Source organism: Aristolochia californica, unplaced genomic scaffold (genome assembly GCF_029961685.1).
Source record: "Aristolochia californica isolate CCGP_79_NKW_82.1479 unplaced genomic scaffold, dmAriCali1.0.hap1 SCAF_15, whole genome shotgun sequence".
NCBI classification, from domain to species: Eukaryota; Viridiplantae; Streptophyta; class Magnoliopsida; order Piperales; family Aristolochiaceae; genus Aristolochia; species Aristolochia californica.
Window position 1 is genome coordinate 1,024,879 of NW_027181826.1, and position 18,980 is coordinate 1,043,858.

Sequence of the window (18,980 nt, forward strand, 5' to 3'; positions counted from 1 at the left end):
AATTATCAGAAGATAAATAATCTGATAGATTTGGTCTCTGTCATCTGGCCGAACTAAGCCTAAGCACTGTTTCTCCTATTTTTTCTAGCATGATCATTGACTCTTCCAATATCAATATCACCTTATAAAAAACTCAGATAGAGAATTGGTTGAATAGGTAAGAAAATAGACTTACAAATACTTATTTTGATATATAATTCTCTATATAAAGTCTCGTTCTTGATAGCATAAAATACCTCAGTAGTTGAAGCTTTCTACTGCTGCTCGAATATTTTTTTCAATCTGACCTTCGCTGCTTCAAATGTTGATTTCTCTTTGTAGATAAATCCGATTGAAAATTGGTTAAATATTTAAGAGAATAGATTTACAAATATTTTTTTTGATATATATCTCTATACAACGTCTCGTTCTTGATAGCATAAACTACCTCGGAAGTTGAAGTTTTCTGTTGCTACTCGAACCTCTTTCGCAATTTGACCTTCGCTCATTCAAATATCGATTTCTCTTTGTAGATAACTCCAATTGGAAAAATCATTTTTCTTTGGAAAGTAGACTCAAATATCTTTCCGTCAATATATAATTTGCAATATGAAAATCTTAGTATAGAGTTGAAAAATGCAAAGTAAACTATAGGTGTATGGACTGAAAAAAATAACTATGAACCTAAACTAGGGTTTAGGGTTTAGAGAAAATGATTTCATTATCTTTGTGGGTTGACCAAGTCAACTCACAGAACCTGCTCTGATACCATGTTGAATTTATGAAAAAGAGAAATACTTCGTGGACTTATTATAATCAGAATACATGAACCTCTATTTATAATAGAGGAAGTTAGTAGAGTCCAATTATAATAAAATTACCTTTGTCCCAATTACACCTAAACTCTAACACGTAAAAATAAGTCATAACATAATTAAATAACTCAATATAGATAAAACACAAACATAACTCAAACTATAACTATTCTAGGACGTGACCATAAGATAAAGATGCCTTTGTGAGTCCTTCTTGATTTTCCAACTTATGTGATAAGGATGCCAGCTTGTGGTAATCATGGTGGGTCCTACTTCTTATGTGTTTGGGCCCATCTTGTGGGTTTTCCTTGGTGGTGTGACTTATCTTATAATACTCTTAAATATATGGACCTTCCTTGGTTGTATGGGCTGGGGCCTATCTTCCAACAAATTACTTTCTACCATATAAATAATTTATATGTATATTCAATGATAAATAAAAATATTGTAAATATTAGAGTATTTTTAAAGGTGAGAAATTGAATAAAAATTATATTGATGTCGGTTCTTGATATTTTAAAGAATTTTTTTAATGAATTCTTGATATTATATCGATTTTTATATGAAAATAAAATTTGGTTAAAAAAACTTTGTTTTTATAAGGGCTTTTTAGGGATTTTGCCACTTTACTTTTTTGGCGGGAATGTCGATGGGTCAAATTAATAATTTCAACAGTTAGTGGAATTAATCCTTTTTTAATATTTCGGGAGCCGAGCAAACAGAGCACTTGCGCGCTTACTGGGTCCTGCCCACTGGGATTGTTCCGGCCCCTCGAGCCAGCCGTATTTTTTCCCGCCCAAACCTTTTAGACAGCTTCAAGGCTCCGCTCGGCATTTCGCTCTTCTCCTCCACCCGTTGCCGGTGCTCTTCGGTAGACCACCTTGCATCTCCTCCTTAGTGTCTTCTTGTACGATCTACCGAACGATTATTTTGATTTTCTTTGTGTTATTTGTTTTATTTATTAGTGTTGAGATATTTATATCGACCGGCCAGTCCTCGTAGATTTACTTATTGTTATTTTCTAAAAAGGTTCGAGCATTTTAGCGCAGTGGTTTCTACGATTGGTTTCTTTTTGCTCGTCTGAGATATGGTGTTAGAATTCGAAATTACGGATGAACGAGGCGCTTTATTTGTATGGTTTCTTGTTATAATTTCTTTCACGGCTTTGTCATGGGTTTGCTTATAATGCGTATCTGTGTTTTTTGTTGATCGCGTCATAATCATTGATTTTCTGTTTTAGGTTGAATATCTTGCCATGGATCATGTAATCAATAAGATGTTTTTACTCAAATATTCGTTGGCTGAACTCGAGTTTCCTATGACTGATCCTATGCAACTTCATTTTGAGAATTAGATTACTATACATATTGCAAAAAACTCAGATTTCTGTGAGCACATCAAACAATTTGAGATCATTTGCCAAATAAAACTCAGAAAATAAACAGTCTTTGCAACTTCACAGTAATGCTACTGCTTAAACTGCCTGTCAAGTTCTGATTTGGACTGGACTTGTTTTCATTTTGTAAAATCTGAAAAGGAAATGGATGCAGAACAACTGTTTCCTCTTCAAAATCACAAGTCTGCACAAAGGATGATATCCAACATCAGTTTTAACATGAACTTCTACATTTTGTACTTGGCAGTTATGCATATATTCTTGTTACATCCATAGCTTGGGAAGAGAGATAAATTACAGAAAGTATCATTCTAATAACTGAACTTCATTGGGTTTCAGATGGTCCAACACTTGGATACAACCCACTTCCTGGTGGTCCAAGTTCTAATGGGCAACTGAAGCTTAGATCAAACGAAGAGGTCTCACAGATAGAAAATGTTCACTGGAGAGATCTTATGCTGCTTGTACTGGTTTGGATAGCATTCCTCACCATTCAGATAGTTAAGGTCAGCTGTTTCTATGAGTAAAAGTATATATTAGCTTCTTAGACTCTCAACAATTTTGAGATTTCTCAATCTGGAAACTAACCAGTCAAGTTTTTCTTTCCTTGATACAAAAACAGACTTACGCAAAAACTTGCTCTATAGAGTACTGGATTCTGAACTCACTGCAGGTATAACTTCCACCTATAACACCATTTCTTTTTTGCATTCTAATTATGTCAAAAGTGACAGTTCCTCTATTTAATTAGATCATATTCACCTCATTTCTGTTAAAACCATATAAAAAACAATAGGGTCATGGTCAGAGTTGGACAATGATTGATCTTGATTTCCAATTTTGACATTTTATTCCAGAAAACCAAGCTATCTATCTGAGAAAGAATAGTATATTTGCTCTACACTTTGCTGTCAATGGTTTTTAGTTCTTACAATCTTCCAGAAAGTTAAAATTAATGATCACAAATCACTACCTGTAAGGCTCTGAATATAACTCGCATGCCTTGTCAATCCTAAAAGATTCTTTCAGCCTTGATTCTTGGCCTCTGATCTGCAACTCTATATCTCATGAGGCTCTGAACATCAACTAATGTTATTAGTGAACTGCCATGAACTTTGCACTAGCCGAGGTCAAGCATCTTTGTCTTTTAAAATTCATCTGATTTTCAGGTACCGATCGCCCTTTCTGTAACTCTCTATAAAGGCATCTGTTTATACACTGGAAAGAGGACTATTGCATCCGATGGAAAGCAAGACGTGAACTGGAAAGTGCATCAACTTTTTCTATATTGTTGGTTGGGAATATTGGCAGGTATAGTTGGAGGTCTACTCGGGCTTGGAGGAGGCTCATTTTAGGACCCTTTTTTCTGAGTAGGGAGTTCTCCACATCAGGTCTGCTCTCCTTCAGATTGCAAAATCATTGGAATTCAATATGAAAAATTCTTTACAGGTTGCAAGTGCAACATCAACCTTTGCTATGACATTCTCAGCATCCATGTCAGTCGTGCAGAATTACCTTTTGAATCGGTTCCCCATTCCATATGGTTAATATCAATACATTATTAGCTGTACATTTGCTTACAATCTCAAAAGCTCATTCTCAAAAAAGAAAACTACCAGTGACTGCAGCTTTCTATTTCATGATGATTGCCACAATCGCAGCACTTGTCGGCCAGCACATTGTGAGGAAGCTTGTGGTCCTGCTTGGGCGGGCATCATTGATCATCTTTATCCTGGCTTGAACCATATTTGTTAGTGCAATCAGTTTAGGTAAACATTCTTGTGACTGGTCTCAGATGAGGTTAGCATTTAAAGAATTTTTGTGGAAAAAGAGCTCATTCTATGAGTGCCTTGTGTTGCAGGAGGGGTAGGCATAGCAAACATAGTGGAGAAGGTGAAACACAGAGAGCATATGGGATTCGAGAGTCTCTGTTCCAAAACATAACCCTCTTCCTATTTGCCATACTCTGTAAATGTCATTCAGTTTCTTCTTGTTTTGCTCCAAGTAGTTGGGAATCTAGATACATTATTAGGTCTATTTAGTGTATGTTGATTTCCTGCAGCAATTTGCTTCCATCCTGGACAGGAAGTTTCCTCTGTACAAAACTTATGAACATCAGTTTTCCAAATCAAAATGGAAATGAAAGTGTTCAATGTAGTCTAAGCAGGCAGAGGTTACCGTGAGCAGTATCTCATCCAGTAACCATTCCCCTATTTTATTTCTTTCCTTTTTGCAGTTCTTCAAAACAAACCACAAAGGCAGAGCAGAAAAGCAACAACCTTCACCTCATGTTCACTGTGTGGCAAACGATCTAAAGTTTAAACAATCTACCTTGCAAATTTTGATGCAATACATATGACAGAGTTTGGACCCAGATGGTGGGATCTCATGGTCCAGGATGACCTTGTTCCAGCTAGTACATAATCCCTGTTTCTTGCACTGGTTTACATTTGGAAATAATCAATATTTAGCTGCATTGTGATTTCAATATCATAAGATCTCATCCTATTATAATATCACTTTATTATAAAATTAAGCTCAGGTATGCTTATGATATTGTAAATGAAAAACTTCCTCACTTCCATTTTGCGTAGAACCGTTGATCACTCCAAACCAACATTCTATTCAATTGAACCTTTACTCCCCTTTCCTTCAAGTGCAAATGTCTGGGAACTATCCGTTTCTTCAGGCTAAATGCAAAGTACTGAGGAAACGCTTTCAATTCCTCAAGAGTACGCTCCATCTCCATCACCAAATACTCAAACTTGGGCGTCAAATTGTTCTCCACACTGTAACCAAAAATGGCAGGCAGTCGTGCACAAACCCTGGTCGATTCCTGCTCCGAAAACCCCAGACTCTCCAAAAACCATATCTTCTCCACAAGCTTCTCGACGCGGGTGTTGAGGAGATGAGCATTGAGAGTGTTCGCTGAGTTGAGCTTCTTCACCCCCACTTCCTGAAGGAAGTGGAGCGTAGGCCGAAGGCACAAGTCCACACTGCTGAGAAGAATCTTCGGGCACCGGTAGATTAACCCGCTTGACTCTTCCGGTGACGCGCCCAGCTCCTGAGACAAGAAGGTGAAGACGGACTCTATGTCGTCGGTGTCCGAGTGGAATATACCAGGGCAGAGGAAGGAAAGACGGGGAAAATGGGTCTCATATAATCCTTTTGTTTTGAGGAAATTCACGACGTAGAGGAATCGATTAACAGATTCCGGGGAGGGGGGCTTCTTGGCAGGGTCGGCGGATATAATGCCCAGATTTCTCAGGTAGCGGAGGTTTTGGCCACGAGAGATTTTAAAGCGGAGGAGACGAGGAGGGTGGGAAGAGGAAAGCAGATTATAGCTCGTTTTAGGAATTTGGCCGGAGAAGGAAGAGACGATCGGGGAAGGAAGAGACCGGAGTGGCATTTTCCTCTTCGACGACGAAACCAGAATCGAAAGAATCGGATAATCAATACCTGGTGCAAGCTCTTCGAGTCACGTGTAATAAAAAAAATATTATTTTTAAAATAAAATTTTACTAGAATTTTATATTACCATAAAAATTTGTTTGATAATAAAATAAACATTATTAATGGAAGTGCTTACTTTGTTTTTTAGGTTTATTAAGCTAATTATTATGTATTAATATGCCTCAAAGTCTTTAACTCTATGATAACGAAGTTCAATGATAATATTTTTTTAATTTAATTTTTTATTTTTATAATTTTAAATATAAATTAGAACTCGAACCCGACTTAAACTCGATTAAAATTTTTATTTTTATAACACTGAAACTCATCAGTTTGTAAAGCTCCATCATTTCTTCTTATTTCACAAGTTCTTCAACAAAACTCAGTCCTCTTGATAGATTGATTAACAGTTTCCCAAAACCTGTCATATTTTGGGTAGGATAGTGGATGGATGGGAAGGCACTGGAGACTTTTCCTGCAAAAGGAAATAAAAGAAGCACTGATTCAGCAAGGTAAGAGTGAAGGAATAATAACTGATTTATCTTCTGAACTCAAATCCTCCACAAAGATCAAATTTTGGAATACAAAACAAGTGCTCTCTCTTTGGCACTCTTCTCCATCTCTTCTCTCTTTCTTCTCTCTTGTTTCTCTTTTCTTTTATCACTTTTTACAAAACTCAAACAGAAGGTTCCTGAAACCAGGACTCCAATTTTATTTTCTCTAGTTGAAGGCTTTTTCGTTTGTCCCTTCCTCTCTGGGTACCAAGACCTTCAGCAAACTCTAGAAGTCTCCAAGGTGCTATAGAGAAACTAAAACTATAGAGAGACCAGTGATACTGACATCTATAGGCAGGTTGTTGCAGGATACCATACCTCAAGATACTTCGTGAGCAGTGTTGTTGTACTGTGGTTAAAGCCCTCAACTGGCTCTCTTTTTGTTCGAGATGAGTTTAGTTGTTTTCTGACTCGAGTGGCAAGAGACTAGGGAAAACAAATGAGATTTTTATCAGTACAAGTACATAGAATCTACAAGTTGCAAAGCACAAAAAACATTCCCAAATTGAGCAACTTCTGCTAATGAAAGATGGAACAAGGTCTCAGGGAAGAAGTCTATTGTTACCTTGCCTAGCTCCACGCCCCATTGGTCAAAAGAGTTGATTCCCCAGATGAAACCTTCCACAGCAATTCTGTGCTCGTAAATAGCTAATAACTGCATAAAAAACGAACAAGCACGTCTTGTTATGACACAGCAGAAGAATGAAACAAACAAATTAGCAAGAAGGAAACAAGTGGTTTAGAATCATATTCTGATAAGACGATAAGTTAGGCTTCACAAAGAAGAAGAAGAAGAAGAAGAAACGGATGATGTAGTTCAAACATGGAAGATAATCACTGCAATTATTAAGGAAGGTAGATTAACTAGTTCAAAGTGACAAATATTCACAGGCAAATTGTCTTCAAACAAATACAAACCTGTCCAACGTTGTAAGCATTCAATGATGGAAGTAAGAGGCTGAGAGAAGGCCGATTTCCAGAAAAAGTCTGGGTGTTAAATGAAAGAAACACACTTAGCATGAATTAGTGCAAAACGAGTTTTGATTATAACAGAAAAAAGCAAATTACCTTGTGAGGGATAAGATGTTCAGGTACTTTTTCATGTAACAGCTCCTCTGGGGTCTGGCCATTACAAGTTTTGGTCAGCTTGGTTAAGCCATTTAAATACACCATAGACAGGTGAACTGTGCTTTTAAACGAATGTTGTCTTACCTTTCCATACGCAAGAGCATCTGGCTGCGCAAAGAAGTTTGACATAAGCTCATCATGGTTACTCACCAATTCCCCTACAAAACCGAAGGGCATAAAAATAAATTTAATACAAATTGATATTCCCTGGACAATCATCTAAAAATTTCGCTAGGATAAGTGCAGATAAATTATCTACCATTCACAAAAGGCAGATATTTTGAGTAATGCTAGACATCCCCCCATTCCTAGCCCCTCAAATTGCCATTAGCAAATTCTAAGACACAAGGAATAGAGTCATCTATTGTAACATTTTGAGGATTTATTTTTGAGGTTCCTAATGCTGCTAATATAATTTCTACCTCAAGTGTTTCTATTTGAAAAATACCTTTTAAGTACACGGGTTGTTGACTCTTCATAACACCAATAAAATCGCAGGGAAGAACACGACCCTGCAAGCAATATAGATAATTATAATCACTGGTTGTTGACGTCTTAAACAACACATGAAGTAAAGAACATGTATCAAAACATTTTTACAACTGAATCAATAAGAAACCCCTTCACAAAATACTGAAATAATCGGGAATATCTTATTGGAGAGGGAACTGAGTAGCAGAGATCCATATTATTTTATTCCACCAGTCCACTAAATTTGCAACAGACAGCTGCCACCCAGCCCCCACCTCAGCATTTAATGAAAACACAGATTAGTTCACTAACATGTGGGTATGTAACTGAGTCCAAATTACCTGGTGAATTAACTGGTAAAAGCTATGTTGACCATTTGTGCCTGGTTCGCCAAAATCTATTTCACCAGCTTCAAAGGGAAGTGGAACACCATCAATGGATACACCCTTCCCATTACTTTCCATACTAACCTATATCAGAAAATAAATTTTTGTAAGACCTTGAAGAACTTATAAATTTATAAGCCAGAAAGTTATAGTCATACCTGTTGAATATGCGGTGCAAGTTTCTCCAATGCCTGAGAGTATGGTAGGATAGCCTGGAGTTCAGTGAAAATTTATCATGGTTAAAAGAATATATACTTTGAAGATCCAACCAAAGAAGAATAATTGCTACAATGAAAATTTGAATTTGCTTGGAGATGATTGACACTCACTCTAGCAGGATACCCCAGAAACGATACATTCCATACACTCAAGAGACCCAAAAGCACCTGTTTTGAAAACATCCAGCATAAAGGTTATCATGCAAGCTTATGGTTGTCAGAATCAATACAATCCAGTTTACTCACAGGTATATTTTTCTCAAATGGTGTGGAATAGAAGTGCCTATCAATGCTAGAAGCCCCTTCTAGAAACCTTCAGGAGAAAATAACAAAAGTTTATTGTCATCAAACGGAACAGTGTCTATCTGGAGAAAGAATAATCACAAAAGATTCATGAATATAATAAACATCTGAGAATGATCCCATCTAATTCTTAATGCTTCAACTGAATAAGTAAGAAGTTTGAGTTCCAGACTTTTGAACAATGGAGAAACCGTATTGGAGAGACAACGGAAGCACTCCAACAGCACTGCAAACTGCAAAAGGATCCCCACAGATAATTAAACAATTTGAAACGTGCAAAATAATATCTGGTAAAGAAACAATAAATACGTATAATTTACCGCTATATCGTCCCCCTACCCAATCCCAAAAGGCAAAAGCATTATTTGGATCTATTCCAAATTTCTCTACCAACTGCAATAGATAGAAAGAAGTAACCAAATGTCAAATGCACCATGAAGAATCAGAATGCAGTAGCATAACCTAAAAGAAAAAACTAAAGTCGATTAAAGAAAAAAATTGAACGTTCAAGATAGTTTGGATAGAATATCGGAAAAGAAGTTAGAAAAAGTAAATATTTATTGTCTTCAAGAAAGGAAAGTTCAAAAATTGGAAACATCAGACAAACATAGATGACAATTTTTTTGTTTCTGAGAATAGCATTTAATTAACAACGAGAATAAGCTAACTTGCAAAAGTGCTCTTAATAGCCGGCAGCACTGATGGATGCAGACAAGTTAAAAGTCAACGACCTCGAAGTAAGTCCTGTGAAAGTCTGAAGGAAACCATGACTCTCAAGGTGCTCACAGTACATTTACTGCCCATGAGTATAAATGAGACAACTAATTTCTTGTAGCTAATGGAAGCAAAAGTAAACATAATTCACCAAGTCCAATGCACAAAACAAAATATGCCAAGGAGATCACAGTCTGGTCACAGTCTGGCATCACAAATCCTACCTATGAAATATGTCGATTATTCTAATGGTGAAACAGGATCTCTTAGCCAGCTGCTTGGATACCACTGATTATTGTATCACTAATTTTAGGCCTTTAGATAACTCATAAACACAATTGGTTTGACAAAACCAATAATAAGTCGATGGGCTAGCTGTTAAATAATAAAAGACAAACACTTGGTGAGATACCGTGAGGTTTGTGCTAACAGCCACCATGTGCTTTGCAACTGCCTGAGGCCTGGACAAATCAAAACCAAATTAGCCTTCAGATCTTTTAAGCAGTGCCAAGGAGGACCAGTAAGGCTAAGGTCATCCAAAAGACTTGAATCATCTTATTATACTAACCCAAGTGCAGCTATGATCCACTCCCTCAGTGTTCGAGCATTCAACATTGTTTCAGCTGTTGTAAAAGTCTTCGAGACTACTACAACTGTATTATTTTACACGAATAATAACATCAGTTAGCATGTAAATAAACTAAGAAAATAGCACCATCAAAACTCACATATAATATGAGAATGTATTCCTAAAGTAGTCTCAGGGTCCAAAACTGTAATGCTGTTAAGAAACTAAGAAAATGTGATGGTTACCTAAAGTAGTCTCAGGGTCCAATCCTGTAATGCTTCGAGCAACATCAATGGGATCGACGTTTGCAAGACTACAAAGACATATCCATGAAGAATAGTGTTCCAAACATTTTAAAGAGTATTTATTTGGAAGGGTTAAAGATAGATAAACTGCACAAAAGTAATCATGCAGAGCAAACTGAACTTCCAAATATTTGTTGCTAGATAGATAGCACTTAAAGTGTACAAATAAAGGGTATCCATGTATGTCAAGGTTGTGTTATCACACTTACAATCGCAGCTGCCGTCCCTTGGCACCTGCTACAGCCTCTGGGTCTGTAAAATTGTGAACAGATTAAATTTTAAACAAGAGAAACAAAATCAACAAAGAGGAAATAGAAACATCTCAGCAAGTCACTTGGACGAGAAAAACCCAACCAGTTTGAAGAGCAGTGTGTACAAAGAGAGGACCCAAAAAGCTGCCACCAATCCCAACTGCAACCACATCCTTCAATGCTTTTCCGGTTGCCCCAACCTGAAAAGATTGCCTATTGCTTGACACTGAGGTCCAACAGGTAAAAAAAATAGATGTACAACCATTATGGATCATACTTACCCAAGAACCACAGCGGACCCTTTCTGAAAACTCGTTGATTTTATCTAAAACCTTCCAAACTTCTGGTACAACATTTTTCCCATCACTGTTGATAACTGTCTCTCTTGAAGCCCGCAGAGCTACATGAAGTACAGCTCTATCCTCGGTGCTGTTTATCTGTAAAAGCATCCATTCAATTGGAAAAATCATAGAAGAGAGAAAGAGCGAGCAGAGAGAGAGAAAGAGAGGAAAAGAAGATGACAATTAAAATGATGACGAAGATGACAGTGCTGGAGGTGGCTTCATAAGTATTTTTTCGCCCCCATCACTATGTTCTTCTCCAGAACCTTGTCCAAACAATGTTGGGTGACTACCTGAATTTCTTTGCATATTTTTTCTATCATTAGCAATCTATTGCTAGTTTGGTCCACTTAAATGAAGAAAATCAACACATTAATCAATTCTAAATCATATTTTACCTACATAATTAAACAGTAAAACTATTGGGATCCATGAATACATTTTGTTGAAAATAAATGAAATGCATCTTAAAAACAAAAATGCAACAGAAAATTAAAAGAGTGAAAACATACATGCTCTCCATTGTACATGCGGTTAATCTTCTCTTGAAGATGTGCAGCCTGCATTGAACCACTGAATCATTATAAGAGATATTAAATGAATATACAATTTTAGGAACAAATAGGGTTCGACAGACCTCTGCCAACTTGAGTAATTTCTCCCTTGTTTCTTGAGTGACACATTGTCTCGAATAGTCCAATAGTAACCCATCAAACTCACTGTTATAAACATAAGAAACCAAAATATATAAATAAAAGTTCAAAATGGAGATGGAAATTTAATTCTATAATCTGTTCATCTTCTGTATTATGACAGTTATAATGTCCAATCCAAAGAAGAGCTTCTAAAACATAGCAGAGTTTTTGCTTACATCACCATCCTCTTGCAGCGGTCTACATCATTCATCAAATCACGCAAATGAGTCTTTTTTATATCCTCTACATGATTCTGCACAGGGCACAGTTGGTTTCATGGACTAAAATATCTTTTCAGAATGTAAATAACATATAAAATGTTATGCTTGATTGTACCTTCAAATCCTTCCATGGCTCTGTGTCACTGATGAGAGTTAAAGAAGCCATCTTGATTCTGACAAAAGAACAAAACAGTAAATAGGTCTCATGCTCTAATTGGAGTGTATCAAAAAAGGAATTGCCAAGAAAAAGCAAGAGATGCAGAAGCAATTATCAGCTGAAGAGGATATTACTTCAATATAAAAATGACAAAAAAAAAAGTAAAAGAACAAACTAGAGATTATAAATGAATGTGCTTATAAACCCCAGACGGTCCTTAGATGAAATGCAAGCAAAGACACTGAGATTTGAGAAGGGGGAAACAAATTGGTCAATAGATGGAATATGATAAAGAGATGTCAATACTCTCACCAAGTTAGTTTGGCCGCTGTGCGCCTGGTTTTGCTCGTTTAGATTTCATAGTCCGGACTTGGTACTAAATCTATGTATTGATCGATACTTCAGGCTTTCAGCCTCTTAAAATCGCTGACACAGCACCATGTGTTCACTAGACTTGGCACTTTCACTTCAAAGGTAAATTTGTTTTAGCTTTGAGTAGATATTATTACCTATGATGTGGTAGCCCATGTGGAAGCCTTTTTCAGCATATTACATAAGAGTTTGTTTTGAAATGGAAAAAAAATTATTTCTTACATAACATGGTGTGAAATAATAAAACAAGTTTTTTTTCTTCTATTTTCTCTCTTGTTGTTATCCAAGTTGTCATGACCTTACTGGGTCAGATAGTCTAGTATGTATGTATTAGCATTAACCTACTCTCCTTCACTCATATTGAAAGGTTAAATAGGACCCATTTATAAGGAAAAATGGGTCTTATTCATATTTTCCATGCAATTGGAAAGGGACTAGTCCCATTACTAATACCCGGACTAGCAAATGTGAACTCTATCTTCCCTCTAAATGCCTCTTTTCAACATAATGTTCATCTTTGTTTACCAGTCTGCTCCCAGAGTTGTCAAGGACTCAAAATGCAGAAATTTAACATTCCCCTTTTCTTTGTATTACAATGGCTTAAATTACATTACAAAAGAACGAAAAACATCTGTTGAAGCCTAGAATACTGCTAATCAACATTAGTTAATCAAACATGTATATACCATAGAATATAAAGTGTAGATACTTCTTTCAGGGAATATTAAGACTCTGTTAGTGCCCTTCCTTAGAAACTTATATCCAAGAAAAAAATTATAAATGTTTTCCCTAGGATACACATTTACAAGAACCTTCAATATGAAATCCTGTTAGTGCCTATTGGGAATCATTTGGATTTCTTTTCAAATTTCCTCACAGCTATTCATGCATTTTCCAAGGAAATAAATGGAAATTATTGATAACTCTGGTACACTTTTTTTTTAAACGGATAACTCTGGTACACTACCATTCCTTTATCATTAAAAATATGTCAAATATACATGTCAAACACAAAGTTCTAAATTTTTTTATGTAAAAACACAATTGTTCCTGTTAAATCAACTATTTCACTTGACAAGCTGCCCACCTTTGAGTTTCTATATTTTTACAGAACTGGTTAGCTATTTCCATTTGGTCATTTCTCTTTCTCCTAGATGTTGAGATCATAGGTTGGTTAATTTCTTCCTCCAAATCATTTTCATCTTCTTCTTGATCCTCTTCAAACTCCGCATCATCCCCAATAACTTCTATCGGTTCCTCTCTTTCAATCCCTTCATGACTATGATCTAATATTCTCATATAATTGTGTATAATACAATACACAATGACAATTTTCTCTTGGGCCTTGTATGGGTATAGAAGTGCTTGATCTAAAATTGTAAATTGTTGCTTCCAAATACCAAAAATCCCCTCAATTGTGTTTCTTGATGTTAAATACCGAAAGGTTGAATAACTCTTTTGGAGTTTAAAGGACATGATTTTTATCCTATTCATTTCAAATGACATCTAGTTGATTGACATACAGTAAATGGAAATAAAGAGGTTTTTCCACTGAAGTACTTCTTTTGTTACTTTTAAAACATAAAAAAACAGATCTTAAATGTCCTGTTAGTCTGCTTTCCGAAAGAGCTCTTTGAACTACAATTATATAGCTCACAGGTTTTCTTATGGCAATCCGTTTTTGTCATTTTCTCCATGGAGAATATGAAGTTTCATGTTGACATAGTTTTGTTATTGATGCTTGTCTAGGACAAATTTTTTTTTTTGAGAAGAGTTGTAAATGCATTCAAAAGAGATAAAATACAAACTAAAAAACTAAAAAGACATTTCCTCCACAACAAGATGTTGGAGGGTAACGCCTTTTTTAGCTTGAACATCGGCTAAATGATTAGCAGATCTTGGTACATGTTTCCAAGTACATAATAAATCAGAAGTTAAATTATTGTCTAGGACAAATTGTTTACAAAAAAATTGAAAGATACCTCAAACCAGTTTATTGCAGGAGCTCTGGCCAGAATAAATGACAGAAAAGATAAGATTGGAGGGGCAGATGATATTTTTTTTTGTGATATAAGGAACTCCGAAAATTTTGCTTCAGCAATCCAGGGCTTTGAATTAGAAGTGTTGTTCCTAAGATGAAACTTGAGTTTGTATCAAGCACACTTTGACGCATTCTTGGACAGGATGGAGGAAAGAACAGGCTGAGTAGTTTTTTTCATTGGCAGAACATGTTGTACCAGTCTGCCCATATCCTACTGCAGATGCCATTGTCATCATCTAATATTGCAGCTTCAGTAGTTTATCTATCTATATAAAAAATAACATTAATTCATTTCACTTGCACCACTGAAAACAAAAACACTCTTACCAAGAATCACAAAACACTATTCAATGATCTGATGTCAAGATATTCCAATTCTCATAAACAAGAACAGATGAAGCTACAAAATTCAATAATTTGTAATTCTGTTCAGCCTATACATGTATACTACTAGCACAGCTGTTACACCATTTCTTGCAGAATTTTTACTCATAACTCATACTAGAATTGAAATTGAAGCCTTCCACTGTTCCACTGACTGCCTTCGGAAACTTCAAAAGCACTTTCCAATTTATTTAAGATGATCTTTCTGTTTCCAGTAGGGTACTTTATATCACACTTTTAATTAACTTTTACCATGTGAATACCCAGATAAAGAGTTAATGACAAAAGAAAGAAAATTTTAAAAGAGATAACAGAGCAAAATTCTCATTCACAATATGACAACAATGGGTTAACGAGGTGGGCCCTACCCATAAATCAAATAACAGTCTACATTAGTCGGAATAATTGTTCTGAAACCGTAGTCCATCGTGCTAACAACCTTCAATAGTATATACCAACAATAATCAAGTGGATTAAATGGCTTATCCCAATTGGAAAAGCCTCGAGTCTGAAATAGTCTAAAACAGCACAACATAGAGCAACAACAATTCCTTTCAGAATTTGCAGAATTACTCGATCTAGGTAGCAAGAGCAAACATCATTTAAAAATGTCCCCAAAGACAACTGTATACAATGAAAGTAGAATCAACTAAACATAAAAAATATTACAAAAACTACAGAGAGAGAAAAGAAAATTAAAAAGCATACCTGGATTTTTGGGTAACCGCAAACCTGAATGGGATTACTTCAAAGAACGTCCAAAGCTCTTCTAGACATACGAAGGCACAAAAAGCAGAGAGAATTAGAATGAGATAAAGAAAATGAGCAGCACAACCGTAACAACAAAAATGAGAGAGAGTAAGGTAATGATCAGATAAGAAAAATATCAAAAAATAAGTAAAAAATAAACGAAGGAAACCGGGAGCGCTCACAGAAAATGGACAACAGTTGATCTTTTGGTTTATTTCTACACCGAGAGAGAACAGGGAGTGGATAGAGGAGAGGGAGGTGAGAGAAAATTATTACCTGTTAGCAGCTGCACGGATCAAGGACGACAGGAAGATGAATTCGAGAGGAAGAAAAAAGCGTTGAGAAAAGCAGGCTCGAGATGACGAAAATGGCGTCGAGAACACAATCTTTTCGGGAGGGCGCAAGACCCGATGATTTTTCATTTTCCCTAGAAAATCATCCAACTTTCCCAGTAAAAAAATTTAGATAGTTTCTCGGAAACGTATTTACCTCTGAAAAATACTTTCCCAGGAAAAAGTCTAATTTGGCCTGGTAGGTTTATTTTTTCACATATTAGCAAATTTAAAATTTATTATGTTATTATTTAATTAAAAAATATTTTTTAGTTGTCATATCCACGTGTAGGAATAAGAGAGACGGAGCGGCAAAAGGAAGGAAATACGAAGACGAGGAGAGGAGAAGCTCTGAAGGGTAGAGGAAGAAAAAGTGGAGGAAAAGAGGTAAGCCTAATCATGCGTCATTCCTCCCCTTTCCAAATCATATTTTTTTTCTTCTTTGGTTCTCAGAAACGAAAACTCTTGATTTTCATTCAGTTTGGTAGAGTTAGTAACGCCTAGTCTTAGATTTTTCTACAAGAGAAAGACTCTAGCTTGTGTTGTTTATTTTAATCGTAAGGGTATTGTTTCTCTTTTGCGTATTTTTCTTCTTGGTTAAGACTTTTCTGGGTTAAATAAAGGTTAGAGGTGTTTAAATTCGAGGTCTTTCATCTAAGTTAACAGTATGATTTTAGATTATGTTGGGAATTTCAGTTTGCATGAGTTATAATTCTTCCATTTTTGCGGAATTCATTTTGTTTGAGCCTCGAAAAGAGGGGTTTCTACTTTTGATTTGATGGAGGTTAGAGCGGTTTAAAAGTGAGGCTTTTCATCTAATTCAGTAGTATGATTTTCAGCGTATGTTGGGAATATCAATTTGCATGGATTAAAATTAGTCCTTTTTGCTGAATTGATATTGTTTGATCCTCAGAAAGAGGGGTTTAAATTGATGCCTTTCATCTAATTTAGTAGGATGATTTTCAGCTTTTTCTGGGAATTCAAATTTTTATGAGTTATAATTCTTCCTTATTTCTGAATTCTTCTTGTTTGATCCTCGTAAAAAGGGGTTTCCATTTCTAGGTTAGGAAAGCTTAGAAATATTTAAACTCGAGGTCTCTCACCTAATAAAGTTGAATGATTTGAGTGTATGATAGAAATTTTATAAGTGTATGCTGTATTATCTTTTCAATACTCCTGATTTGTTAAATCCTCATAAAAGAGGTGTCTGAATTTGGTTAGATAAGAAATTATTTTGATTAGATCCTCATAAAAGAGGAACTTTTGATTTCTGAACTGGGTGGAGGCTTGCTCTGTCAGTCTCCAGGCCTCTCACCTAATCAAGTGGAATGATTTGAAATTATGATAGAAATTTCATTTGCATGCGTTGTTCTATATTCTCAATACTTCTGACTTGTTAAATACTCATAAAAGAGTGGTCTGATTTCTGGTTGGATAAGGAATTTCTTGGATCCTCATGAAAAAAGACATTTTGATTTTGGAATTAGGTGGAGCTTATGTGAATCCCAAGACCTCTCACGTAATAAAGTTGAATGATTTTGAGATTTTAATGAGATTTTAATGGAAATTTCAATTGCATGTGGAACTATGTATTACAGAAATTCTTATTTGTTAAATCCCCATAAAAGGAGGAGTTTGATTGTTGGTTAGATAAGGAGATTATTCCTTGTCAGATTCTCATAAACGAGGGGTTTAATTGCTAGTTAGATAAGAGTTAGTGATGTTAATCTTGTACCTTCCATCTTCTATGGCTGAATGATGTTAAATTTATGTTAGGAATCTAACTGCAGGATATGTTATTAATTCTTTGTAAAAAGTCTCTAGGTTTGATCCCTGTAAAAGAAGTTTGACTGAAATTGATGGAGATAGAGGTGTGGGAGTAAATTGAAGCTTGTATGGATAATTTCTGATTTCTGAGGAGTGAAATTCCTTTAATTTCATTATGGAGGTGATGTGCTTTCCATGGGAAGAAGTCTGACTTAATTTGATAGAGATTGAGGTGTTTGTCTATAATTGAAGTTCAGATGGAAAATTTCTGATTTTTTTTAGAAATGAAATTCTTTTTATTACAGGCTGGTTTTATGTGTGTGTTTTTTTTGCAAAGAAGAAATCTCATTTTTTATTAGATTGAAGTCTCTATAATAATCTGATTTAATGAGATATCTTGTAGAGATGGAGAAAGAGCATACCGAGACAAGATCAACCGCGGAAGAGTCCTACCCTATCCGTCTTCTCCAACTCTCTGATAAGGACAAGGGTTTTGTCGACTTACTAAAGCAACTTACCCTCTGCGATTCCATTTCTGATGTTGACTTAGCTGCTAGGTTTGAAGACATCAGTGCCCATGGTGATGATCACATTATTTGTGTCATCGAAGAAAACCACTCTCAAAAAATCATTGCATTTGGTATCCTCTTTATCGAAAAGAAAATCATCCGAAACTGTGGAAAGGTGGGCCGCATTGAGGATATCGTTGTAGATTTCAGTATCCGGGGGAAGCATCTAGAGCAGAAGATCATACGGTTCTTATCTGAACATGCCAAATCAGTTGGCTGTTATAAAATCATTCCTGATGATGATGACGAGATGAATAAGGAATTTTATGAGAAATGTGGATTCAAGGAGAAAGGTGTTGTAATGGAATTGTATTTTGATTGATACTCGGACCTTTTCATTTTTCATTGAAGTTTCTTTGCCTTCCCAATCTGAATTTGAACTCATCGAGTTGTGTTGGAGAAGTGGATTCGAGATTTACTAATAAAAATTAATTAATTAATAATAAGAAGTAGAAGTTTCACTAAATAGTTATTAAAAGGTTGCACATTTATTTGTTTTGGCAAATTCCAACCCTACCCATCTCGTATGTGATTGAATAAACAAGTTCATTGAAACAAAGTAAAAAACCTCCAAATTTTCATTTATAAAAATCCATCAATTTTATAATGTCACTAAAAAGCCTTAAATATTTTTATTAATGCTTATAAATGATATAAATATTAAAAAGCCTTAAATATTTTTAATAATGCTTATAAATTATATAAATATAAGAACTTTTATTCTTAAAAGGGTAGTAAAATAATATAATTTATTTATTTATTAAATATTTAAAATTTCAAATATGCAAACACTTAAGGGCATTTACATTT

General features: G+C 35.4%; 4 protein-coding genes across 7 annotated transcripts; 2 read left to right on the forward strand and 2 right to left on the reverse strand.

Moving 5' to 3' along the window:
- Window positions 1-1,674: 1,674 nt before the first annotated feature.
- Window positions 1,675-3,945, forward strand: LOC137951748 (sulfite exporter TauE/SafE family protein 3-like). The gene is made up of 6 exons (XM_068798631.1): window positions 1,675-1,701; window positions 2,530-2,696; window positions 2,813-2,863; window positions 3,360-3,501; window positions 3,640-3,733; window positions 3,810-3,945. Exons 2-6 carry the CDS (start codon window positions 2,646-2,648, stop codon window positions 3,943-3,945), a joined length of 474 nt encoding a protein of 157 aa, XP_068654732.1. The 5' UTR covers window positions 1,675-1,701; window positions 2,530-2,645.
- Window positions 3,946-4,284: 339 nt separating this feature from the next.
- On the reverse strand, window positions 4,285-5,617 carry LOC137951747 (transcription termination factor MTEF1, chloroplastic-like). The gene has a single exon (XM_068798630.1). The coding sequence runs from the start codon at window positions 5,597-5,599 to the stop codon at window positions 4,766-4,768; it is 834 nt and encodes a 277-aa protein (XP_068654731.1). The 5' UTR covers window positions 5,600-5,617; the 3' UTR covers window positions 4,285-4,765.
- Window positions 5,618-5,933: 316 nt separating this feature from the next.
- LOC137952385 (glucose-6-phosphate isomerase, cytosolic) lies at window positions 5,934-15,901 on the reverse strand. Of its 3 annotated transcripts, none has more exons than XM_068799539.1 (25): window positions 15,779-15,901; window positions 15,461-15,518; window positions 11,914-11,971; window positions 11,754-11,830; window positions 11,520-11,601; window positions 11,395-11,442; window positions 10,823-10,978; window positions 10,645-10,741; window positions 10,500-10,542; window positions 10,231-10,298; window positions 9,986-10,070; window positions 9,830-9,878; window positions 9,024-9,096; window positions 8,876-8,936; window positions 8,647-8,713; window positions 8,512-8,568; window positions 8,341-8,394; window positions 8,138-8,266; window positions 7,774-7,837; window positions 7,410-7,483; window positions 7,266-7,319; window positions 7,116-7,184; window positions 6,763-6,852; window positions 6,516-6,623; window positions 5,934-6,118 (listed from the first exon to the last, which is right to left on the reverse strand). In XM_068799539.1, exons 3-25 carry the CDS (start codon window positions 11,962-11,964, stop codon window positions 6,068-6,070), a joined length of 1,707 nt encoding a protein of 568 aa, XP_068655640.1. In that variant the 5' UTR covers window positions 11,965-11,971; window positions 15,461-15,518; window positions 15,779-15,901; the 3' UTR covers window positions 5,934-6,067. The 3 variants fall into 3 exon arrangements, with proteins under 3 accessions (XP_068655640.1, XP_068655639.1, XP_068655641.1); XM_068799538.1 differs by having other exon boundaries at window positions 15,461-15,521; XM_068799540.1 differs by lacking the exons at window positions 15,461-15,518; window positions 15,779-15,901 and adding an exon at window positions 14,310-14,570.
- A 240-nt stretch (window positions 15,902-16,141) lies between these two features.
- Window positions 16,142-18,591, forward strand: LOC137952336 (glucosamine 6-phosphate N-acetyltransferase-like). Of its 2 annotated transcripts, none has more exons than XM_068799475.1 (2): window positions 16,142-16,221; window positions 18,005-18,591. In XM_068799475.1, exon 2 carries the CDS (start codon window positions 18,007-18,009, stop codon window positions 18,490-18,492), a length of 486 nt encoding a protein of 161 aa, XP_068655576.1. In that variant the 5' UTR covers window positions 16,142-16,221; window positions 18,005-18,006; the 3' UTR covers window positions 18,493-18,591. The 2 variants fall into 2 exon arrangements, with proteins under 2 accessions (XP_068655576.1, XP_068655577.1); XM_068799476.1 differs by lacking the exon at window positions 16,142-16,221 and adding an exon at window positions 16,297-16,397.
- Window positions 18,592-18,980: the final 389 nt, after the last annotated feature.